Source organism: Pogona vitticeps, chromosome 2 (genome assembly GCF_051106095.1).
Source record: "Pogona vitticeps strain Pit_001003342236 chromosome 2, PviZW2.1, whole genome shotgun sequence".
Lineage (NCBI taxonomy): Eukaryota > Metazoa > Chordata > Lepidosauria > Squamata > Agamidae > Pogona > Pogona vitticeps.
In genome coordinates, this window is record NC_135784.1 from 44,604,311 (window position 1) to 44,629,318 (window position 25,008).

The 25,008-nt window shown below is 40.8% G+C and overlaps 1 protein-coding gene across 3 annotated transcripts in view; it reads right to left on the minus strand.

Moving 5' to 3' along the window:
- LMOD3 (leiomodin 3) overlaps window positions 1-24,067 on the minus strand; it is a 33,536-nt gene extending 9,469 nt beyond the window's left edge. The window contains exons 1-2 of one of the 3 annotated variants that reach the window (XM_072989414.2): window positions 23,931-24,067; window positions 5,928-6,261 (exon numbers count right to left, since the gene is read on the minus strand). In XM_072989414.2, the coding sequence (XP_072845515.2) occupies window positions 5,928-6,221 (294 nt within the window). In that variant the 5' untranslated portion in view covers window positions 6,222-6,261; window positions 23,931-24,067. Of the gene's footprint in view, window positions 1-2,039; window positions 2,147-5,927; window positions 6,654-23,930 lie in introns of those variants that run through there. The other 2 variants (XM_020801677.3, XM_078385112.1) reach the window with 2 other exon arrangements.
- Between the last annotated feature and the right edge of the window lie 941 nt (window positions 24,068-25,008).

Genomic DNA, 25,008 nt, shown 5'->3' on the forward strand with positions numbered 1-25,008 from the left:
GCAACCCAAGGTCTATTTTCACAAGAGGTGGAGCTAAAGGTGGAGATGTGGTCAAAGAAGCTAATTTGCATGTTTATTTTTTTAAAGTGTCCCATGGTATTGTGACGATGTTCTGTAAAGCCTACTTCTGTTGGTTTCCCTTAACTTTTTTTTTTTAAAAAGAGTTTACAGGTTTAAAAACAGGTTTAATTTTTTTTTTAAATGAAAAGGCTTTACATACAACCCTCTTGTGGTGAAAAAAATATTGGCCCAGATACTGTTGCTTAAGTCAACATTTGCCAAAGAGTGATAATGTCACAGCATTCCCGAAAGTAAGTAAAGACTTCCTCCTTTCATCCTGTGGCTTCCACACAATGAAACAGATTACTCATTAGCGGAAAGATGTAGGGAAGAAGGATGTTTTAACTGCTTAAAAAACTCCTCTTTCTGATGAGATCATCATCCTTGTACAGGTGTAACTCTGGGCCATTAAAGATATATGTATATGTGGAGACTATGGGAACCGAGGTGTGCTGAGTATCTGTGTTATGTGACAGCAAGTCAGTTCTGCTTTACAATAGCTGTGGTAAGGTTTCAAAGTGATGTGAGATATTTAAGAAGTGCTTTTATCAGGGCCACCATTCAGTGAGTGAGTTTCTTTGGCTGAGTGAGATAAAGAACCATAAGGAGAACATCCAGAGACCTTAATGATGCCTGTAAGAAGAATTTAGAAGGCATATGGGACTTGTAGTCATACAAAGATGGAGTCTGTTAAGTGTTCTGTATAGTTTGAATTTAAACCACTGAATATTCTCATGTGATACTGTTCCAAGTTTGCTCTGCTTGGCACCAAGATAAAGAAGGAGCAAGGTTTGAGAAGATCAAGAGGAAGACCAAACACCACATTCCTCCTAATTGGGATGAGATAAGCCATCGGCAGATCTCATGTGAAATATGGGCGGCGAGTTTTGTTACAGTACATCCTCATAATCCTAATTGGTTGATAACTGGAAAGGGTAAAAAAGAGGGAGGTCCAGAAACATGAAGAAAAATTGTTCTTTCATGTATGGGACATGCTGTTGCTGTGACTGATGATGGAGAGAATGAGGTTTGTCTTTTGAAAGCGGAAAAAAAGGGGGGGAAGATTCACCCAGCTTCTCTAGTGTGCTGATGTGTAGAATGCTAGTCAAGATGATTACTTAGTCCAATTTAGCTTTTATTATTTTAACCTAATAATAGTAAGCTTATTTGAATCATAGTAATTGATTGGATATGTATATGCTTTATTGCTTTAAAGCTACAACTGTAACTGTATTTTAATGGAATTACCTTATTTTTCTTAATAAAACAATTATAACTCAGGACTTATCTCTTGAATAGCAGGACTGCACCTAAATCCAGAGTAGACCAGAAAGGTCACTAATTGCTACTATAACAGAGAGGTCCTACCTAGTATGTCTGTTGTGCTTTCTAAGGAAGCACACAGCCAGTGGTTTATTGCCTTGTGAGCAGGCAAGAGGTTTATTTTCAGGTTGAGCTTGTCCACAGGGCAAGGACTACGCATTTATGAGGTAAAAGGACCTGCCTCAGGCCCTAAAAGTGGTGGTCCCTTGCGCCTACAGTGACTCCTCTTTTAGGGTAATGGATGTCCTCCATCGCTGAAGTAGCCACCCTAAGCTTATAACATGGGACGCTAGATGCAGGAAGTGGGTGTTTAAGTGTGAGCAAAGGGAAGAGAGTCCCTAGTTTCAGCTTTAAACTGAAGTACTACAGTTAAGACTCTGCTCATGACCTAAATTCAATCCCAGTGGGCTCAGGTAGTGAGCTCAAGGTTGACTCAGCCTTTCATCCTTCTGAGGTTTGTAAATTGAGTACACAGCTCTCTGGGGTGGGGCATATGTATCCTGCATAATTAAATTGTAAACCACCCACAGATCGCTTTAAGTGCTGTGGGGTGGTATATAAGCAGCACACTTTTTACATGTGATGCCAAGAGCAAAAGAGACAGAGATGCAAGGACTCAGCCCCACACTGCGGATACAACAGAGCACAAAACATACCATTCAGCAACAACAGCAAGAAGCAGACATGTTGTGAGGTAGTTGTCTTTCCCTCAGCTCCAAGGCCCAGCAGCACACACCTAGAGCAGCGGTTCTTAACCTTGGATTACTCAGGTTTTTTTTTTTACTGCAACTCCCAGAAGCCTTCACCACCAACTGTGCTGGCTGGGGTTTCTGGGAGTTGCAGTTCAAAAACATCCGAGTAACAAAGGTTAAGAACCACTGACCTAGAGCACAGGAACTGCAGGTGGAGCCCTAGCCAGGTAGAAAAGAACCAGGTTGTGGTTCTAAATGCAAGGAACCTTAGGTTTGAACATAGGGTAAAATCCAACACCAGGTAAGAGAGATATATTCAGGTGCAGCTGAGCATGGAGCAATCTCAATGGCCAAACTAGCCTTTATGGTTCGCATCTCCCTCAGGTAACTTTTTAAACCAATACATCTATCCATATGACCAGTCCATACTACTTTGCCTGATCAGTATACCAGCCACATACACATCACCAAGGAGGGGGGCGTGCATTAAAAAAAAAGTCAAGAGAGGAAAAAGATATACCTGCATTTGCTAATTTATGTGACATTTATAATGAATTCAGATGCAAATAAGAATTTGAGCAAGGAGAGAGTGAAGCAGCTGGTACTTCTAAGTCCATCCATCTCTGCCCTCTCTCTCAGAGCCCCGCTGTGAGGCCAGTTAAAGTCGGGCAATAATACCAGAGCTGCAGAAGGAGAGGAAGAATCTTCCTCTGTCAGCCTCTGAAAATCAAGGAACAATTAATGCAATTCAGGCATGGCTTTCATGGATAAAGCATCTGGGAAGAAAGAAGGCTGAAAACGAGCTACTGACTGCTGAGGGCCAGATAGATTAAAGGCAAAATGGGCTATGCTGGTGACTTCATGCTCTAGAAATTTCTCTTCCATTGAGATGGCAAGACTCATTTTTTACTCTGCAGGCGTGAGGAGGAAAAGTAGCTGAAGGGAACAGTGCAAGAGTGGAGCCAATCAAAGGGTCTAGCAACTACTGGGGGCCCACTGGCCAAGCAGTAGGGAGCGTCTTCAAAACCCACCCGGGGGTGGGATGGACAGAGGCTGAACCTACACAGGAGGTTGTTACCCAGCATTGAGCAAAGACTGTGCAGATTCACTGTCTTTACCTCCTTAATCTTAAGTAGCAAGAAGTAACAAACAGAAAAGAAAGAGAGAGAGAGAGAGAGAGAGAGAGAGGAAAAAGGCAGAAAAAGCACTGCAAAAACCCAGCACAGAATGTTATAAATGGAAGAGGCCATCCGAAATATTAAAGACAAAGAGTTTCTCATTGCAGCTCCCTGTTGTTTGTTTACATTTTATAACCCCTCACCCCTCCACAGATTCCACGGGACTGTTAAAGTTGTGTGTTTAAGTTGACATTGGCAAAATAACATCTGGTCCTGCAAGTTTAACAGTTGCAGAGAAAAGGGGGATTCGTTGGGTGTAACCGTGGATACAATGGTTAACAATGTGGACCAATCCTCTCTGTATTCCAAAGGCGAATGCAATTCAAATGTAAGAGTATATTTCTGGAACTAAACTGCTGTCTGATTTATCCGTAAACCAGGTGCCAGAGGTGCCACCAAACCTGTTGCTGTTAAGCACTGTAGCATCTTTGGTGACTGCCTCTGCATTTTAAATTTGTAGTGATAAATTGTTTTTTTGCCTCTGCATAGAGGTAGAGATGTTAAACAAGCCTCAAGGGACCCTGTTAGCACAGTACAAGCAGGGTAGTGGGTTTTATTATGTTAAGTTTATTATGTTAAAAGGCCAAGAACTATCCTATCAGATGAGGTTTAGCTAGGGGGCATGAAAAGCAAAGATACACTTACATCGGTTGTTGTGGGTTTTTCAGGCTCTTTGGCCGTGTTCTGAGGGTTGCTCTTCCTAACGTTTCGCCAGTCTCTGTGGCCATGGGCATCTTCAGAGGACAGCACTCTGTGCTTTGGTGTAGTTGGCTGTCCTCTGAAGATGCCCATGGCCACAGAGACTGGCGAAACATCAGGAAGAACAACTTTCAGAACATGGCCAAAGAGCCAAAAAACCCACAACAACCATTAGATCCCGGCCGTGAAAGCCTTCGTGAATACATACACTTACAACATTTAAAAGTTTTTTTCCATACCTTCTAGCAATTCTAACATGCCAGAATTTTCATTAGTGCCCACCCAGATTTTACGTGCGAGTTGGGCTCATTTTCAACAAGTTAGGCCTGGAGAAGCAGACACAAAATACTCTGTTAGGCCTCATTCTATTTACCTTTCTTACATGGGGAGTTTTAATTCACAATGTTTTGTCCTGAATACTTTCTATGTCTTATATTCTGGGATGCTAAAAAAAACCTGGTTAAGTATGCAACTGTTGTTGTGTATAGTGCTGATACGTACACAACAATACCACACAAAAGCCGTAATAATTTTGCTATAAAGATCAGTCACGTTCCAGTAAACCAGTTGATTTCATTCAGATTAGTAAAATGTTTGCTCTTACTCAGATTAGTAAAATGTTTAAGAATGTCATTCGTTTCAGCAGGACATGACAAAATCAGGGTTATGGAACCCTAATCTCAATTTCTGCTGTTTTTCTTTGTTGTCATCTATTTGAATTAGATCTGCTGTATGTTGAGCAGGATAAGGGGAAGACAGGGCTTCTTTGACTGCCTCTTCCTCCCCATCTCTATGATCGCCCTGCCGTTTTTTTCTTATATCTTACACAGGGTCCCCCTTATTCATCAAGCCGCTTCTGTTGCCTCCAGAACTTGTCCCAAACACGATGCCTGCTGAATTGTGAGAAGGAAACTAACTCCTTCCATTCTCCATTTGTGCCTCACAAGGAAAACCTTTTCCCAACACTTGGGCGGACATTTTAGAATGTGATCACTGTTGCTCTCACAAACGTGCATGGCTTTTGTTCAGAAAGGTAGTTGGGACACTATGGTTTTTCATGGGTGGTTTCATCGTGCTCCTCAGAACAGTTTCAATCAGTATTTTGTTACAATGTTCTTTCAACTGAAAGAGAAGCAGAATGCAAACAGCTGTGATCACTTTTTTTAAACACTGAATATTATTGATTTCTGTCACTGAAGATCTCATGCATTTGTAGCTCCTTAAGCTTACAAGACTATCCCATCATCTTACAGTAATGTCTCAGAATTTGGGGTGCTTCCACTTCAGGGTTTTATTGCCCTGCCTCATTCACAGAATTACAAGGGGTCCACTCTGACCTCCTCCATGCTGCCTCAAAGCTTCTTCTGAGGCAGAGGCTGTTGGCTCTTGTAAACAATTAGGCTTTTGGGAAGACTTTTTGGTCTTGTTGTTGTTGACAGCAGATGCCCTTGAGTTTATCTCTGTCTATATTTTTAAACGTTTGTTAAAAAAAAAATTCCCCACCCAGAGGGCATATTCCTCAATTTAACTACAGTAATTCAACAATTATTTGGGTGTTCCTTTTAGGATATGTGATACAGCTGTTCTCATGTTAATTTGCTAGATATGGATTTTAAAAATGTTAAAGTAAAAATGGGAGGATAAGCTTCATTATAAGTAAAAATAACGTAAAACCTGGAGTGTTCCTAAATGAAGTAAATAAGATTTTCTGCAGCAACCTGGCTGAGACCACTGTAAATATGATTTAAATATTAAATTGCAGTTTTTAACATTTCTGGGCTTGAGAAGGAAGCAGCATTTTTAAAAGCTGCTCTAAATTATAAACATGTACACAGAGCTAAGTCCTTCCAATTTAATAGTATTTATTCTTAGGTAAATGCATATAAATACTGGAAACATGGCAGTTAATAGAGTCAGAGCATTACATTTTGGAATAGCAACTGTATGCAGAATATTTGCATTTCCAGCTCCTTACCTCCGATGGTAAGAGAGTGACTGGAACTCTCTCATCTTCATGCACGCGCCTGGATGCCTTCTGCCAATACAAGTAATCAACCAGGGATCGGTGGTCAAAGTTTCCTGTCGGGGGTTTTTCAGTCTGATCTTTCTGTATCATTCCAACTGGCACTTCGGGGTCTGGAGCCATGACTTCCATTTCGCTTTGTAGCTCCTTCAGTTCTTCTGGGGACAAGTTTGCTAAAATTTCGTCTTCATCAATCTCCTCAGAAAAAACATCCTCCTGGTCAGAGTTTTGGCTGAACTCAGACATGTTCTCTACTGGTTAAAACAGGCAACACCCACAGAAGTGTCTAAAAAGAGCAACACAGGTAAAAATCAGAAAACTGAACAGCCAGATTGGGTGAAAATTATCTGGCCCTAGGAAACCCTTCAATGTTCTGATGGGCTCTTTTGTCAGAAAAGGTAGCACAGCTTGATCTTAGAAGATCATTGTGGAAGAGTAAGTGAGGACTGAAGCATATGGTAAATCTATATTAAGCAGTGCTTGGCGGGAGAAGGAGAATTTATGGAAGCACTGCCATATTCTGTTTTGAGTAGCTTGTGTCAGCTGTGTAAGCCCTTTTGACATTTCAGTACAGCTGCTGTGTAGCCCTGCAGCATCTTCATGGTCATTTTCTAGTGGATGGTTTTTAATGGCTTCTGATATATAGAAATTACTTAAATATAGGGAGCTGAGTGCTACTGCCCAGGACCTGTGCTTGAACTCTTCTTCACTTATATCCAGTTCATTCTTAGGTAACACTTAGGCTTTGTAATGGTGGAATTTATTCACCAGTGATTTTCCGTCTCAGTGTGTCATTTTACAGGTCTTTGGGAAATGATTGATTCATGAGCTCTGAATAATGCTGACAAATATCATAGCATTTATTGTCCCTAGCATTTAGCGATGTCCTTTGGGCATGGCTCTGTTGAGTCCCTGACAGTTTAGATAAACAAGGCAAAGGAGCAGAACAACAGCAGAAACAACACCTGATTGTCAGCAGGGCAGCTGTTCTTTTTAAGACAAAATAGTTAATGGTAAAAGAAACTGCAAATATTATTGGAAGTGTTCAGTCCTCATGACATCTAATCACTCAGCATTTGGGGCAAGACTGATAATTTTACCTACTGATAGATATTTGACCTTGATATTTACTCCCTGGTGGAAAATGGGATTTTGCTTTCAAATGGCCATTTTGTTTGTTTGCTTGATCGTTCGTTCATTCATTCATTCCATTTCTGGACCTTCCATCTAATGGCAAACTACTAGTCTGGGCAGTTTAAAACCAATAAAAGAATTGTCTGCCCACCCTAAATCCAACCCAATCCAAACACATAGTCCAGACAAAAAGCAAAAACTTGATGATGATAACTAAATGAAACCACATATTTAAACATAATAAACCAAAAGATCTACCTCAGGTTGAGGATATTTTTAAAGGCCTCTTTAAAGAGCTGTTTTTACAAGCTTTAGAAATGTTAAAATGGAGGGGGCCTTGTGTACCACCAACCACCAAGGTGTTCCAAAGTGTTGTGGCCATCACCAAGAAGGTGTGGTTCATAGTCACCTTTTCCCAGGCCTCCCTTGGGGTGGCCACCCTCAGTAATGACGTCTGGGGGGATCAGGAGGTCACGAGTAGATCGTAAGGAGAGATGCTCTGACAGGCATTGAGGTCACAAAATGCTGGGTGTCTTGTAAGTCAATATTAACATCTTTTGGTTGTTGTGGGTTTTTCAGGCTCTTTGGCCATGTTCTGAAGGTTGTTCTTCCTGACGTTTCGTCAGTCTCTGTGACCATGGGCATCTTCAGAGGACTGGAGTAGGAACGCTGTCCATATTAACATCTTTAATTTTGCACAGAAGCACACAGGGAGCCAGTGCAAGCAGGCCAGGATCAGGGAGATCTGATCATATTGCAAAGCCCCTGAAACCAATGTGGCCACCACATTTTGAACCTGTTGTATCTTCTGTATTGCCTTCAAGGGCAGCCCCATGTAGAGAGCATTGTTGTAACCAATGTTTGTATTTACCAACGCACAAACTAGTGCAGTCAATAAATTCCTATCCAGATAGGGTTATAAGCCATCATGGTAGCTATACAACAATAGTATAGAAAAATATGCAGCCTGTTTACAAAGTATAGTAGCCTCTCTCACTCCACAATTCAACATCCCTTAAAGTCTCAGACATGAGGTTCAATGTGTGGATGCCTGCATAATTCAAAAATGGTAATAGAATTCTTGGGAGGTCTTGCCCAGAGGACCAATAGAATCTTCCCTCCTGATACCAATAATGGGGGGTGAGTTTTGGGCCCATGGTGGGAAAGAGAAGGCAGAGTCAGGAATGAGGAAAACTTGGACCTTTAGGTGTGTTGGGTTTCAACCTCAATAATCTTAACCTGTGTGGCCAGTGATAAGGTATTATGAGAGCCACAGACCAACATATCTGGAGAACCAAAGGCCTGCTAGCCAGTGCTCCCATACTCATACTTAGTTTTCTGTTAAAAAACTAACTTTTCCTGCAAGGCCTTAGTGGAAGGAAATAGAAAGCTGAAGATATTTAGATTCAATTTAGACCTTGTGACTCCTGGTGGTGATGGATGATGTGATACTTAATTTCTAGAAAAAAATGGATGCCAAGATTCAAGTCAATCTGTAAACAGCACTCTCTGATTTGGAATTACTTCTGTCAGCACCTGATGAAGTGTGAAGACTCCAATGTTTTCCAGAAATTTGGAACTATATATAGCTGATAAAAGGAGGAGAGAGGCAACTTCAGATTGGCTGTCCTCACCTTGCTTGCACACACACAGCTGTTAAACAGATGGAAATCAGAGATAGGGATAGTGGGCTTGATGCATCTTCCCCTTCCACCTGTTGACTCTAATCGACAAGCAGTCCAAGAAGAGCTTGCGTCCAACTAACAGCAGGAGAAATGCACTCCGAACCCATTTAAGGCCGTTTCCAACTATTCTGCATACACTGCAGGGTGGAAATCAAATATCAATGCTGAGCTCAGGCAAGAATTAAGCTGGGAGTTAGTGGGGAAAGCAAACAAACAGTTGTGCTTGATTGTTACATTGGTAATTTGTCTCTTACTGTAATATTTGTGCACACTCCTGTTGCATTTCCCCCAACCATTGGAAATATTGTTGTCACAGGGTGAATGCAGTGCTCTGCTTATGCAGGTGAAACTATATGGTCTGCCCAGTCTTCAAAACTCGTACATATGTTTTCTGAGCATGTTGGACCTCCTATCAAAGAAACAGCTTGCAGTAGAAGGTTACCTCTTCAATCTTCCACCAGTTTACCATTAGAGGTCCCTCCACAACACCCCCGGCCAATTTCCAGACCTGTTGTAAGGATTGGAAATTACACCTAGAACCTAGTCTCAGGGAAGAATACTTGGGGAGAAAAGGTCCACCTTCCCATCACAATTTGCAGAGGAAAAGAAGTGGCTGGGCAGTGAAGAAGGTAAGTTGAATTGTGTTGTTCTACCTATACTTGCAAACGGGAAAAGAAAAATATATATGCACAATATGGTTGGGATTCACTTCAAACCATCCTGTGTGATCAGTCTGTTTTTGTTTTAGCTTCATAAATTAGCTCAGGGGTAGGCAACCATCTCCTGGACTGCAAGGAGAACAAACCGATCCGTTCTGAAGGAAATCAACCCTGAGTGCTCACTGGAAGGACAGATCCTGAAGCTGAGGCTCCAAGACTTTGGCCATCTCATGAGAAGAGAAGACTCCAGACCCTGATGCTGGGAAAGAGTGAAGGCAAGAGGAGAAGGGGATGACAGGGGACGAGATGGTTGGACAGGGTCACTGAAGTGACCAACATGAATTTGGCCCAACTCCGGGAGGCAGTGGAAGGCAGGAGGGGCTGGTGTGCTCTGGTCCATGGGGTCACGAAGAGTCAAACATGACTTAATGACTAAACAACAACAACAGTCAACCATCTACCATCTAGATGTTTTAGACTACAACTCCTATAAGTCCTGATCCTTGGTCTTGTTGGTAGAGGTTTATGGGGGTTATGTCAGAATATTGTGGCCCACAAAGAAGAATTTATTCTTTGTAAATGAACCAGGGTGCATGAACCAGGGTGTTCTATTAGACATCCATTTTTATAATAGGTATGCAGCTACAAGGTTAGTACATATAGCTGATGCAATCCTTGAAATGTGTATTAGGTATTGACGTAGTGTCTAGTAGAGGTCGACATGTGATGTGCCAGTGATTGGTTGTTTCACATTATATAAGAGCTGCACACGATAGTGGAATATAGAGCTTTGTATGGAGAGTTGCTGCACGAAGTGCTGTCTGTTTATTTTACAGATAAATGTATTGTTTAGTCTGCTGTACATATTATGTAAATACACTACTGGAAAGGAATCTCTGTGAGCCTCTTTACTGTTGACCTCGAAGACTGCCTTGTCTTGGACCCATCTCCACACCTCAAAATTCCTAACAGGGTATAGTTCTAAGCATCTGGACGGTGCCTAGTTTCCTATTCCTGTATTAGATGAACTCATATGTATTTGCTGTTGCTGTCAGTATACCACCCCCAAACTTTGACTCTACTATTAGGCTAATCCGGAGCCCCCAATCTACTGTCTGAAAGATTCTGCTGTCAGGTCCTTTCTCTATGTACCATAATATTTGATTCCAGATCTTGATCATCCTTGTTCCCTCGTCTGGAATAAAGAGTAATAGGAATGTTGTGGTTGTGCAATGATCACAAAGCTAAACGAGCCACAATGATTTTGTATGAATGCAACTAAATGGCATTTTTAAGAAGTGTAAGTAGAAGCCATGCACCACCACTTCAAACCGAATTGGGGCCATGGGGCAGTGAGAAGCAGTTTCTTGCCCTGCTGTACTCCCCATTGAAAATTTCAGTGGTGCACAAAGGGTCTTTCAGAATTCTCCACCTTATTTGTGGTGTGGCGTGTGGAGAGACTCAGAGGGAACATGTCTCTTAGGTTTCCCAAGGAATGAAGAAATTTTCCGAGAATTTATGGAAGGTAAAAATTAAAAATGAAAGCACAGTTTTGTTCTTTTTCACCCAGGCATTTTTGTTTCTGGCAATTACACTCCAAGTGGCCACAACAGCAATTGTGTTGGCAACCTGGCCATCATTTCACTTTGTCCACTATGCCATCTACCTAGGGTCATTCTAGGATATGGTGAAGGTGATGTAGATTGGAAGGTAGCCACACACCCACACACCCAAAAAATGGCAGTTTTGGAAATAATTTTGCGAAGTGGCCTTCCATTTCTTGGGAAATAAGAAAAAGAGAAAAAAGCTCATAATGTATCAGAGCTACCAGTTTTTAAAAAGAAAAATATGTCAAGTAAAATTCATTACTTTCTAAGCGTGTTAAGAGCACACATAGAAAAAATTTTTCTACATTATTCACCCAGCTAAATTGTACTGAGGATAGTCCACATTGCTTACTATTCCTTGATGTCTATTGCCCAAAGTGGTGTGGGATTGTGACAACACATTGAATGCTCTATTGATCTTGTCTTGGACCCATCTTTTTTTCTTTTTGAAAGGAATTTCTTTTCTATCAAATTGAATAAGAGTTGAATTCTTTAGTAGCACTGCCACAGTGCTACCAAAAATTACTTCCCTCAAAAAAGTCAGTTTGCATTGAAAGAAATACTCCATCCAGGACTCTTAAAGGGAAGAATCCATTGCATTACTTTTCCCAATGAATCTGGAAGTGACTAAGAGAGCATTGATGTACCTAAGGTCATCTGCGGAAAGCAAGTCATTCTTACTTTGGGGGCAGCAAATACCAGAGGGCAGCTCCACAGCAGTTGTTGTTGTTGTTGTTGTTATTTAGTCGTTAAGTCGTCTCTGACTCTTCGTGACCCCGTGGACCAGAGCACACCAGGCCCTCCTGTCTTCCACTGCCTCCTGGAGTTGGGTCAAATTCATGTTGTTCCACAGCAGAGATGGGCACAAATCACGATTCAGTGGTTTGGCTCAGTCCAGTGTGGCAACTGCACAAGTGTTTCACAGAGGCTGCAGGCATTCCTTCTCTGCCTCCTCTGGGCGATCGTCCACTCACTCACAGAGGCAGACTTCCCTGGCCCACCTCCTTGACAAAATAGGCAGGGTAGGGAAGCATGCACTGCTCCTGGTTGGTGGGCAATCACCCAAAGGAGAGAAGGAACATCTGTGCAGGCACCGTGTCAAACTGTGCAGAACCGTGATTCATGCCCATCTGTAATCCACAAAATCAGAAAATATTTTTCACCAGAGCTAGAGTCCTTTTGGGGTCATGTTTTATAAACTGACGACTTCCCCCATCACAAAAATGTAGCAGCCAGCAAACAGATCTTTAAAACTATACTCGAAGCATTCCCTATGAGTAGTTAGGCATAGGGTTATGAGATAAGGAAGTAGTTTCTCTACCTTTAATAGTTGCTTGATGGAGCTTTTAGTGCTGAAATGTTTTCCTCCTCTCAGCTCTTCAAGGTTCAGGAAGCTTATCTTCCTTTTTCTACTGGTCATCCAAGAGATCCATGGAATGACATTCTTGTCTGATCCTTCTTTTCTACATTGGTAGTACTCATGACTAGACTGACCACATACTGTAAATGGCCTGAGTGTACAAGAGCATGTATGTAATGTAGCCTCAGTGAGGCATTTTAGAGTCAAATTATTGTTTGTGTGTGTGTGTGTGTGTGTGTGTGTGTGTGTGTGTGTGATATATTTATTTGACCGTACTTCTGTGCTTAAGCTGGCCCATCAGCTGCTTTTGTTTTTCTTGGATATCACACACAATTTGTAAAATTCAGTCAGAGAAAAGACTTAACACCCTACCTCTGTGATCTTCTCTTTTCCAATTTGTCCCTTCTACTTAACTAGAGGGAAGCAGAAAGCTGGTTATGATACTGCTCTGTTTTATGGTATATTGTTCTTACCCACTTTTTAGCAGTTATTCATATTACATTCTGTATGTCCTTTCTTTGTGAATTTGTAGTATTTGTACTGCAAATCATTTAGACTGGTGGCTCCCAACCTTGGGTAGACCAGCTGTTCTTGGACTGCAATTCCCAAAAAATCTTCACCACCAGCTGTGCTAGGCACGGTTTCTGGGAGTTGCAATCCAAGAACATCTGAGTATCCCAAGTTTGGGGATCACTGATTTAGACAATTTACTATATTAAATAGAGTATAACTACTGTTATTGGTTAGTTTGTTTGTTTGTTTGTGTGGGGGGGTTGAAGGAGTTGTAGGATTTTAGCTACAAGGCTTTGCATATCATGCATAGTTAATTTCAAGGATTATTGTATTTCCACAAGACATTATGAGTGCACATTTTTGCAGAGATGGTGTGTGGTTCTTCCTCTAGTCTGTGCTCAAGACCTTGACCTTTCAGTTGATTCAAGGGCTTGCTTCAGGGGCATAGATAAAATGGATAGGTTTTCCTTCTGGGAGGACCAAGCAACTAAGTCGGTCCAGGTGGTTGCTAGGGCAGTTCCTGTTTGTTGTGGCGAAAATAATGTTGAGCTGGAATCTTGAGAGGAGATCAGGCATGGCACGTCCAACGATCCTTCATCAGTGCAAATTTCAAGCATGCAAACAGGATACCAAAAGGGGGAGAGTGTCCAGTTAAGTTCAGAGACAGGCCATTGAGATATGCAAGGCTTCTGCTTTTAGTTCTTCACAGATAATTATCACAATTTGTAAGTTACCACTGCGCTTACACTGTAATTGACTCTTGCACTATAAAGGGTCTATACACAGTTGTGACTGGCCATTTAACCAACACTCATCTCAGTCCCATGTTATTTCTGTCTCTCCTGTACCTTATACTTCAAACCCTGATAAACTGTTCAACTATTTATTTATTTATTTATTTATTTATTTATTTATTTATTTATTTATTTATTTATTTATTTATTTATTTATTTATTTATTTATTTATTTATTTCCCATTCCCATTGCCATTCCCATTAGTGTCACAGCACTACTCTGGATGAGTTACAACTTGTAATAGTAGTAACTCTGCCAGCATATACAAGAGGAAAGCGCACTACATGCACATGGGCTTTTCTCTTCCTTTTTTTTAATTGGTTGGAAGACGGGAGGAAAAGGTACAAAATAGACTAGCCAGTAAGCAATATTTTCTGAAATAGGGCGAAACACTTACCTCAACATTATTATGAACTGCAGGCTAGGGAGCCCGGCTGGTGGTGAGGAGGAGCAGGAATATAGGAAGCCCCTTCTGGTGAGTCAGTCTGCTCTAGACAGACAATAAATGCCTTTCCCAGTTTCGTACAAAACACTTCCTCAACTGTGGCTGGAGAAAGCATGAGTTGAATGTGAGATGTCTTCTATCTAACTATGTGTTGCTTGCCACTACTGACATGATCAGAAATAAATCGCACAAGGAGGCAGGGGGCAGGAATTCCCCCCCCCGCCATGCTATGTAGCTCATTATTTAAGCCAGTGGTTTCCAACCTTTTATCCTCAGATGTTCTTGGATTACCACTCTCAGAAACCCTGGCCAGCACAGCTGGTGGTAAAGACTTGCGGGAATTTTAGTCCAAGAAAATCTGGGGACCCAAGGCTGGGAACCAATGGTTGAAGCCTTACCCAAATCAGGATGCTGAAGAACATTGCATCGACTTACGCACAATTAGTCTTTTCTTGCTATGAAGTCAGTGGTGGGTGGAATTTTTGCTCCTGTCACTGCTGGGAAGAAAAGGTCTTCGCCTCCATGACTTGTTGTTGAGTTTCTAAGAACAATCATTCCCACACTTGGCATTGATTTACACAATTAATGTAAAGTTTAGTTGGGCCCTGATTTGCAACCAGACACTTGCTTGTAAAATCTAGACCAAGATAGCGCTTTTGAGTCTTACTCCTGAAAGGTACGAGCCAGACAGCAGCATCCCGTGGTTTCATGTAGAAAACTAACAGCATCTCAGTGAAAAAGCATCCTGCAATTATTTCATGTTTGCTTGCTTAATGTTTTTTTTAAAAAAATGCTTTACAAAATAATGATGACAAAAGTGGTGGAAAAACATGGGAGGCTTACATGTGGGAGACAGTGATGCCTGGTTCTCCATAAAGTTTGAAAATGAGACTCTAAGGTCGCACTAGGGAAATCTTGCACAGTAGCACTCCATGGGTTTAACCCAACCACAAGGTCAAGGGGATCACTACCATCAACCACAGTGACAGATAATCTCCTTATCACAACAATACACCCACAACAAAACACACTAATCACCCATCCACAGAAAACAATACACCCACAACAATACACACTAATCATCTCATCTCACAGCCATAAATACTCCACGCCCTAGCCAAACTACACCAGAGCACAGTTTGCTGTCCTCTGAAGATGCCGGCCACAGAGACTGGTGAAACGTTAGGAAAAACCACCTTCAGAACACGGCCAAGAAGCCCGAAAAACCCACAATAACCATTAGATCCTGGCCGTGAAAGCCTTCGCAAATACATTTAATAATAACTGTTAATTGACTATTAACAAGAGGAAGTATTGGCCTTTTATGCTCTCACTGGTAAAGACAGAAACTTGTTTTTACAAATGTTTCTTGAAATGTGAAAAACAAAATTAATTTGTTTGTTTATTGCATTTACAGGGTATACCACCCCATTAGTGCAATCCACTACTCTGGGTGGTTTACAACAGAATAAAAAGATAGTAAGCATGAATTAAATAAAACAAGCAACACAGAAACAACAAACTCCAAGAGACATACATTGCAAGCTAAAATGCAGCATAAGGCATGTAACAGAGCATCAGAGAAACACATCAGACAGGGTTGCAAAAAAAGTGTTTTGAAAAGTCTTTTAAATGTTGAGAGGGAGGAAGCCAGACAAAGCTCCACCTGCAATTGATTCCAAAGTGTTGGTGCCACTGCAGAGAAGGCCATCCTTCCAGTAGTTGGCTTCCTGACCTCTCTCAGTGTGGCCACCTCGTGGGTCATGGACTGGGAGGCACTAGTGGAGCAGATAGATGACCTTCAGAAAGGATGCTGAATGCAGGTCAATGGGATAAAGTAGGGGAGGAATCACTAAAAAGTTAGAAATGGGATCGTTTTCAGGTTCTGCAGATCTCTTCATGAGAGTTCTGCAGCTCAAAACCCTACAGCTACAACTTGAAAGCTCATCTCACCAACACCTTTTCAATGATCCAATCGCCATGTTGTTTTGTTGACAGTCTGGCATCATGAGCTATGTGTACACATTCATCATAATTTTTGAACTATTTATTGTAACTCCAGTGTTGATACATTGCCAACTGAAGAGCCTTGGAAAACTGTTTAGCGAGCCAGTATTGCCCATTCCCAGACTTTGTTTCTATGAATGGATCACATGGCTTACCATTATTTTGCACTCACCTTTAACCCTGAGGTGTGATATGTTAGTTGAAAAGTAATGTTTGGTTCAAGATGGATGTACCCCACATTCAGGTGTTTGGAAATGTATTGTCTTATGTGTGTTAAATGATGTGCTTATATCTGACTACTGTATCCACCTGTCCTCTAATGGAAAATGATTGTATGCACAGAGGAGAGTTTTAAATCTTTGATGCTGTTTTTGTGCCAAATTACTCGCTGGTGCTATTCTTTGTTCCAAAAGGTGCTGTTTTAATTATCTCAGTGGGAAGGCCACCTGGCTATTCTGTAACTAGAAAGTTTTGAACCTGCATATTCTTATTTTCCTCTTCTCTCTGCATATTGTTTTCCTTTTCCTTCATTGGTTACCGGTTCGTTTCTGCATCGACTTCAAGGTTATGATGATAACATTCAAAGCCCTAAATGGTCTAGGATCTTGGTACCTATCAGAATGCCTATTCCCAGCCAGATCTGTTCATAATACCCATTCATTCTTCACAGGCAGGGCGGTTGGGGTCCTTGACCCTGAAGGAGGCCTGGAGGGGGAAAAAAAAAAAAGAAACCAGGCCTTTTCAGTGGTCTCCCCCTACCTATGGAACAACCTGCCTACTGAGATCCGCCTGGCATCCTCGCTGGATTGGTTCAAAAGAGCATTGAAGACCTGGCTCTTCTGCCAGGCTTTCCAAAAGCACTAGGATCTTGCCCTCCCTTTTTACCATTCTTATTGCCATCCTCTCCATCACCCTTTTTACTATCTTTACTTCCATCTGTTTTAATTTCCCTATTTGTTATTTATTAATTTATTTCTATTATGTTTTAATTTTTTTCCTTATACAGTGGTGCCTCGCTTGACGAGGATAATTTGTTCCATTCAAATCGCTGTTAAGTGAAATCCTCATCAAGCAAAATTAAAAAACACACATTGACATGCACTGAAAACTGGTTCAGTGCGATCCAATAGGCTAAATACCTCAGCGTCCAGCAAAGATCCTCCGTAGGGTGGCCATTTTCCAGTGCTGGTAAAGTGAGGAATCCATCCTAAAGCACAGCAAGGCACCACTGTATTGTTGTTAGCCGCCCAGAGTGGCCTGGTTGCCAGGTGGTGCAGAATATAAATTCATATAATAAGCAAATAAATAAATTGTAGCATGCATTTTAGATTGAAAGTGTGAGGAAAGAACCTGCACCATTTTTTCAGTGTTTTTATTTCTTGTTATGTGCCACCCAGCCAGTGACCCTATGAATAAGTGATCTCCAAAATGTCATGTCCTCAAGTGCCCCGCACAGCTGTAGTAATCCCAAACCTATGGCTTCCTTTAGGGAGTTGGTCCATCTCATATTTGGTCTTCCTCTTTTCCTGCTGCCTTCAACCTTTTCCAGTATTATTGTCTTTTCCTGAGAATCTCATGATTCTCATGATGTGTCCAAAGTACGACCGCCTAAGCTTTAACATGTTTGCCTCCAGAGAGAGTTCAGGCTTGATTTGATCTAGGACCCATTGGTTCATCTTTCTAGAAGTCCAAGGTATCCACAAAGCCCTTCTCCAGCACCATATTTCTTGCATTTTAGGACTGTATCATCAATAGCAGCCTATAAATATTTACACTAGCAGCAATGGATTAAAGTGAGATGTCCTGAAATCAATGATACTTAAATAAGTGAGAAATTAAGACTTGTTTATTTCAGTAGGTCTACTCTAAGCATGGCTAAGTCTGAGTCCAACTCCGTATTTTCAGATTTTCTCCTTCACTTGAGAAAGAGGAAGCCAAACTAGGAAAGCCTGGATCTCATCCTACAAAATGCTTATTTTCTTATTTTCCCAAGCTTCATTTTTATAAATAAACATAAGATCAAGTTACCCTTTCTGTTCTTAAAGAAGGATTCCTCTTTTTTCTCAGATGGCTTTTCTTTTCTTTTAAATAGTTTTTGGTCAATATTATTGTGTATCAGTTTGGGAATCCTGGGAGAAATCAACTGATAAATATTTTGAGTAAATACACAAAATACCTGGGAAAATCAAACCATTTTTGCCTGACACAAAAAACTGAAACTCTGTTCCATTAATTGTCAGTGGTCCCCACTGAGGATGTAGTATGTAGTATGTAGTAAAAACAAAACCCTGCACATTAGATTCAGTGTCAGGCAGTTTGGCCTTGAGGAGCAGCAGCTTTACTAATGGCCAAGATGTTAATTTTTTCCAGTCCAGTGTTCATACAATTATCATTTTCAGCATCCTATTTTACATGTACTGTATACCTGAGGCTTTTTATAAACAATAAAAATAGAAGGAAGTGAATTACAGTTCAATTCTTAAAAAAACCAAACACCTCCAGTGTATGAATGTGGGATACTATGCTTTTGTATCCACAATTCAAAACACCAGAAAATGGCCCAATATTGCTGCAAAATATCATGTCCGCATTGCCAGCAGGGAAAAAAAAAAAGACATCAAGCTTTATATAGCAAAGGCCAGCCTAAATGCTGACAACACCAATGGCAGCAGTCAAGATGGTTTACAGGATACCCTCTTTTCTCACTACCATTCACAAAGTGGCAGTACACAAGGAAAAATCCCAGAAGCTGACTCCTTTTTTGCTTCGTTAGTTAACCATAGAATAATTGAGTTGGAGCAAGGCCATCGAGTCCAACCCCCTGCTCAATGCAGGAATTCCAAATCAAAGCAGATCTGACAGATAGTTGTCCCATTTTCTCTTGAGTCCCTCCAGCATTAGAACCATTTCTCATCCAAACAAGAAGCAATTGTCAGGGCTGGTTTTCGACAAGTGTGAATGAACTTTTCTGGAATTATTCTCAGACTCTTGGAGTTCATACAGAATTTCATGCCACACCATTAATCAGTAACTGTATCACTGTATGTGCGCACGCACGCACGCACGCATGCACACACGCACAAGCACGTGCACACACACACACACACACACACCATTTTACTTACAAAATGAGAGAGGGTTGATCAAGTGGGAGGGTAGCCACTTAGACATCACCAAAAAAGGAGGACAGCTCTTCAAACAGATTTTTTTAGATATGACCGCTCTAAATGTGCTACCACAGCAAAGCCAACCCACTCACCTGGTATCAGTGATTGAGAATGGGGAGAATAATGGGTAGAAAGCAAGTGTGCAGAAGGGGACACATTTTCTTCAACTCATATGGTCTTTCAGCCCTGGAAGAGCCTTTGTAGGAGTTCAGGGACCCTCCTGAATAGCAAGAGATGGTTGGGTGCTGAGGTTGAGGGGTGAGGTGGAACTGCCTCAGACCAGAGGGAGTCTCTGTGGTGCTGGAGGAGGATCTTGAGAGTCCCCTGGACTGCAAGGAGAACAAACTTATCCATTCTAAAGGAAATCAACCCTGAGTGCTCACTAGAAGGACAGATCCTGAAGCTGAGGCTCCAATACTTTGGCCATCTCATGAGAAGAGAAGACTCTCTGGAAAAGACCCTGATGTTGGGAAAGTGTGAAGGCAGGAGGAGAAGGGGACGACAGAGGACGAGATGGCTGGACAGTGTCATCGAAGCCAACAACATGAATTTGAACCAATTCCAGGAGGCACTGGAAAACAGGAGGGCCTGGCATGCTCCTCTGGTCCATGGGGTCATGAAGAGTCGGACACAATTAACAACTAAACAACAACAAAAACAGAGGGAGCCACTCAGATATTTATGTCATTTGCATTTGTAGTGTTTCAATTTTTGTTTGGTTCCGCTACGTGCAACAACCCTTTGGTACGCTTTTCTTAATGGGATAAAATAAGTGCAGCCGGCTCCTTAAACAGTGCTCTCAAGCTGGTCAACAGTCCAAGTGAAATGTTTTTTAACCCACTGAAATTTCTGAAACATCTCCAGATGCAGAAAGGCATGGAGCATGGTTGGATGAAGCACGTAATGAACCCATGTCAGCGAAGGTAGCTCCCAATCCACCGGGCATCTCTTTATTTAGAAACTTAACTCTGTGGATTAATTAGTAAGATTGAGACTAATGAAATTGGGTTTTAGCTACCCATTTGACTACAATGGATTTAAGGGTCTAGTCTATGTATTCCTTGTGCTTTAAACAGCTGCTTTAAACATCATTACCATCATTTATGTGAATTTATTTATTTATTTATTTTATTTATGTAATTTATACCCCACCAATCTGGTCTTGCAATGGTGCAGCATATATGAGTCTAATTTTTTCTACCCATTCCCAAGAATTCATTGGTGGTTACTCTCTGTTCTTGACTTGATAATATTTGTAAGTCTTTTCCTTTGCAGATTTAACATATGTTCAGTATAATATAAACTTTAACGCATTCATTGTGCTCTGTGCTAACAGTGAAGACAAGGAGATCGGAAGGAATTTAAAATAAGCTACCTGTGATAAAAATGTTGTCCCCTACTCTTTATTAAAGCTGCTGTAGATCTTATACGGCAGCTTGGTTTCACTGTGTTTTATATTTGATTGTTTAAACTTTTTAAGGGAAGGCTTGGCCACAGAGGATTATAGAAATAGTTTAAATACATAGTGAGTTAAATCCTATGCTCCCACACTTTGGAATGCACTGCCTGGAGAATCCAGGTTGCCTCCCTCCATCTTGCCCTTGTGCTGTCATGCAGAGACCTTCGTTTTCAGGCAATAAGGATTCTGGGGAATGCTATGCTGATGAAATTTGTATATTTAAAAAAATACTTTAAAAACATTTTAAAATTGTTTTTAATCTTGATTAATGTATAAGTATAGTATTTTGTAAAGTACTTTAAACCTATTATTACTTTAAAGTTTTAATTGTTGTGAGCCACGTTGGGTCCCTGATAAATTAAGATAAATCCAATGCCCACTGATAAGCTGTTCCTCATAATATATTTTAGTGCACAGTCTTAATGGCATTAAAACATATGTTCAGTTATTAAGTGCATTTAGCCTCTTGAACAGGTACAGTATTTATGTGTTGCAAAATGGCAAGATTCAAAACGCACATATTTCTACATACATTAAATGATGGTTTCCACTGAAGAAATTTAGTTACGTGATTAACTTTTTCCCCATTACAATCATTTGGACTTAAATAATGCAGCTTTGAATGGAATACACACATTAGTACAATCACCCATCTCAACATATGAAGTTAGAGTGTGCTGTTTGGCTGTCACTTGATCACAATATCAAGTGACAGCACACTCTATCTTTCATTCCCTACTTTTTGGAATGAAAGAGCCAGGCATTATTTTATACTATGCATCTGTAAGCACAACTCAATCCCTCTTGTCTTCTTCTAGATCATCTCCAATATAGTCCATAAATGGTTTCCTGATGTTATCAAATAAATCAACTGTAGTCTCTAAGCTGGCATCTTATTCTCTCAAAACATGCAGTTTGGGTCATGGAAGCTATCCATTCAGCACTTGCAAATCTCCTGCTGATTTCTTGTCTGTAAATAAAGAACATAGCTGCCCTCTTATATTTCCCTGATCTGCAACAGTTCCATCTTGGGTCTATGAGCTTGTTTTATACCCCAAGTTAAGGTCACACCTCTTGTTTGGGCTCTACAGAGAAATAATCAAAAAGTAGATTGTTGACACTAAAGAACAACAGTATTAAGGTAGTATTTCCACATCATCTTCTGCCTTACATCTTGGCGAACTACGCTCACTGAAGAGCACAAGTTGAAGCCTAGACTGTTTATTCTGGCAGTGGACCTTTTTGTTTATTTTTATGTAGTTCTTGGTTTAAGATGGCGATTAAGACCATGGATTATGACCTGAATAAACATGCTATCCTATAGAGAGGGTTGTCATAGGAACTGTATAATGATCCTAATATTATATTGTATACTTACAAAAATGCACTGTATAACATGAACTATTATCTTCAGTATTCCAGCCACTTAACTAATCTATTTCTACTCTTATAGTGTTTTGTTCTTTTTTGCCTGTTAACCCCAAATTACTAGAGATGGGATTTTTTGGATTTTTTTAAAAATTGTTTGTTTGTTGCACTACAGATACCCTAATTCTCCATTCTGGAAGTTTAACCTGACAGATAGACATCTCACAGATACCTAAATGTGGCTTACCTGGGAGAAAGGCCTAAACTGGAATGTTTTGAGGCCTAGCTCCACAAAACTTCCTGTATTTGCCTGGGAGCTGTATTTCTGAACAGACCGAGTTACAGAAGCTACACAGACCGAGGCCTAGCTATTCTTCAAAGCTTTCCAGTCAAGGCCTTTCTTCCAGGTGAGCCACATAGAGAAGTCTGTCATATAGAACTCGCAGAATGAAGAACCATGGAATCTGTAGTCTAAAAAATATTAAAAATCCATCTCTACAAATTACCACCCTTATCCTTTATTAGGCTCAATGATATAATATTGACATGTTTTAATATATGGAGTGCATGAAATTAATTTTTTTAAAGTATGTAAACCACTGAGTATATTATCCTTCACTTAGCTGGAAATTCCATTGAAGCCGTAACTTCTATTTAATGCATAATTGTAGATTCTTTTTATTTGGTTGCTCCAACTATTCTCAAACTTGACATGTTACATTTTAAAATAATTGCACCTTCCATTGTTTCTGGATGGGTAGTACTAAAAACCTGCAATATACCGGTAACTGATAATCATAACATTCACAACATTCTCAAAGAGTTGAAACATAGTTGGGTACACTGAAAGTTATAGGGCTAAATCCAGTTGTTAGTCTGAGTAAGAATAGACCCACTGGGATTTAGATATATGCTGATTGATCCAATAGTTGACTGTCATCAAGCCTGTCAATTGAATTTTGCCCAAGCTATTTATTCAATTAATATTTTTTGTTTGTTTTTAATTTAAGCAACTGACTTTAGAATCATGTTGCAAGATAATGCAGTGTTTTATGGACGATAATTTCCAGGCTAGCTCTCTTCAGAAAGAACCACGGCTGTACTTTAGCCATAGCTACCGGAAGGCACTTCACGATCCCAATGCCCCATGGGGGTCCAGGGACGGAGCCAAATCTAACAGCCGTTTCAGCAGAAACACACAAAAGGTCAAGCTTGCCTAACCATGCATGTATTCCATCTGCAGCAGTCCAACATTGAGGCTTAAGGTCTTAAATGCTATTCATGGGGGTGGGTGTAAGTTAGCCTTACAGAGGAAGACTGAACCCTCTACACCTTCAGTTTTCTTGTCTCAGAACTGAACAGAAAACACAAACACACAGAGACATAAAGCACCACACATTTGTAGATTTTCTTCACAAATATTATGGTTGGAACATAGATCTTAAAATACAGAGAGTGGTAGAGGAAAGATTTCCAAGCTGAACTTCTAACCTGTATCACCATAAACACAGGAAAAAAAGAGAGACTGCCTTCTCTGGCCTGCCCATCTATTCAAAAGAGGTAGCACTCAAACAAACTGAATCTGCTTCAATGTCCGTTTGGCCCAAACAGGGTGTTGCTATCTCATCCTGTGACTTATGAAGGGCACATCTCTCAATACCTCACATAACATAAATCAAAGTAACTAAGAGACTTCATGTTGTTCTAAACACAAAAGCAAAGCAAGCAGATATGGTTTATGAGGTTAAGTACTTGCCTATAGCATGCTGTGGACAGGTATAAAATCCCAAGAAAGGAGATCCCAATGCCTTTTTGTTCAAAATCTGTTCATCTTCTCCCAAAAGCTTCAATCTTTCATTCTATCTGCGAGTGAGGAGCTGTGGCAGATAAAAGGGTGGCTGCAACAAACACGTCCACCAAGGCCTCCTCATGTGTCACCATTTTAATCCTAGGTAGTGGGGTCATCAAAACATGCCTGAAGTGCCTTAAATGTTGAATGGATTCTATTTTTAAAGATAACTGATGGGACAAGTGCTGACTCCAAATACCTCAGAGCAAATTCTGCCCCGCTAGTCTTTCATTTTTGCAGATAAGACCTCCCCAAACCCATCTCATTTATTGCTCTCTCTGTCCGTGCCTGAGGGTCATGCCAGAATACTTAGCTGGAGCCAATTTGTGAGGAAGAAATTTAAACCTTCTCTCATTTGTAAATGGCTCGGTAACCAAGCATGGTGAAGGGAGCCTGATATTGGGAACAAATGAGCACTATAGTATGTCCCTCCACACCCTGTAATATAATCTGAATATTATAGCTTTGCGATAACAACATTGGCCTTGGTTACTAGAGTTGTCATAGAAATGCTTGGAGAAGATCCTAGCGACCCATCCCAATGTCTACCGTTCAGTTCTCTGCCTCAGGAATCTACACCAGGACTCTTTCTGCACTAACTTTCCTTCACAATTTGTGAAAGAGACTGGCCTGAGTGTGTATAGGTACATAAACTAGCCAAGTGCAAATATTATTGCTGAGCACATAGGGGAAATTTCTCTTCACTTCACTCTCAGCAGTGAAGCTCACAGCGACTGCAGGGCAGTTGCTCTCTCTCTCAGATGAAACTTAAGTTGTGGATTAACAGAGCTTGGACAGTTATTTTAAAAGAGTAATCAGAGTTCAGACATGCGTGAGGGGCTCCTTAGCCACACTGAGCATTGCAAGTTATTTCCTTAACTCAATCCTTGGTAAAATACAAAGGATTTGGGTGAAGAAGATGAGCCAGAAAGCCTGTGGACCCTTGAGGAGCTACGTTACCTCTAAACCCTACCCAAACTTTGCT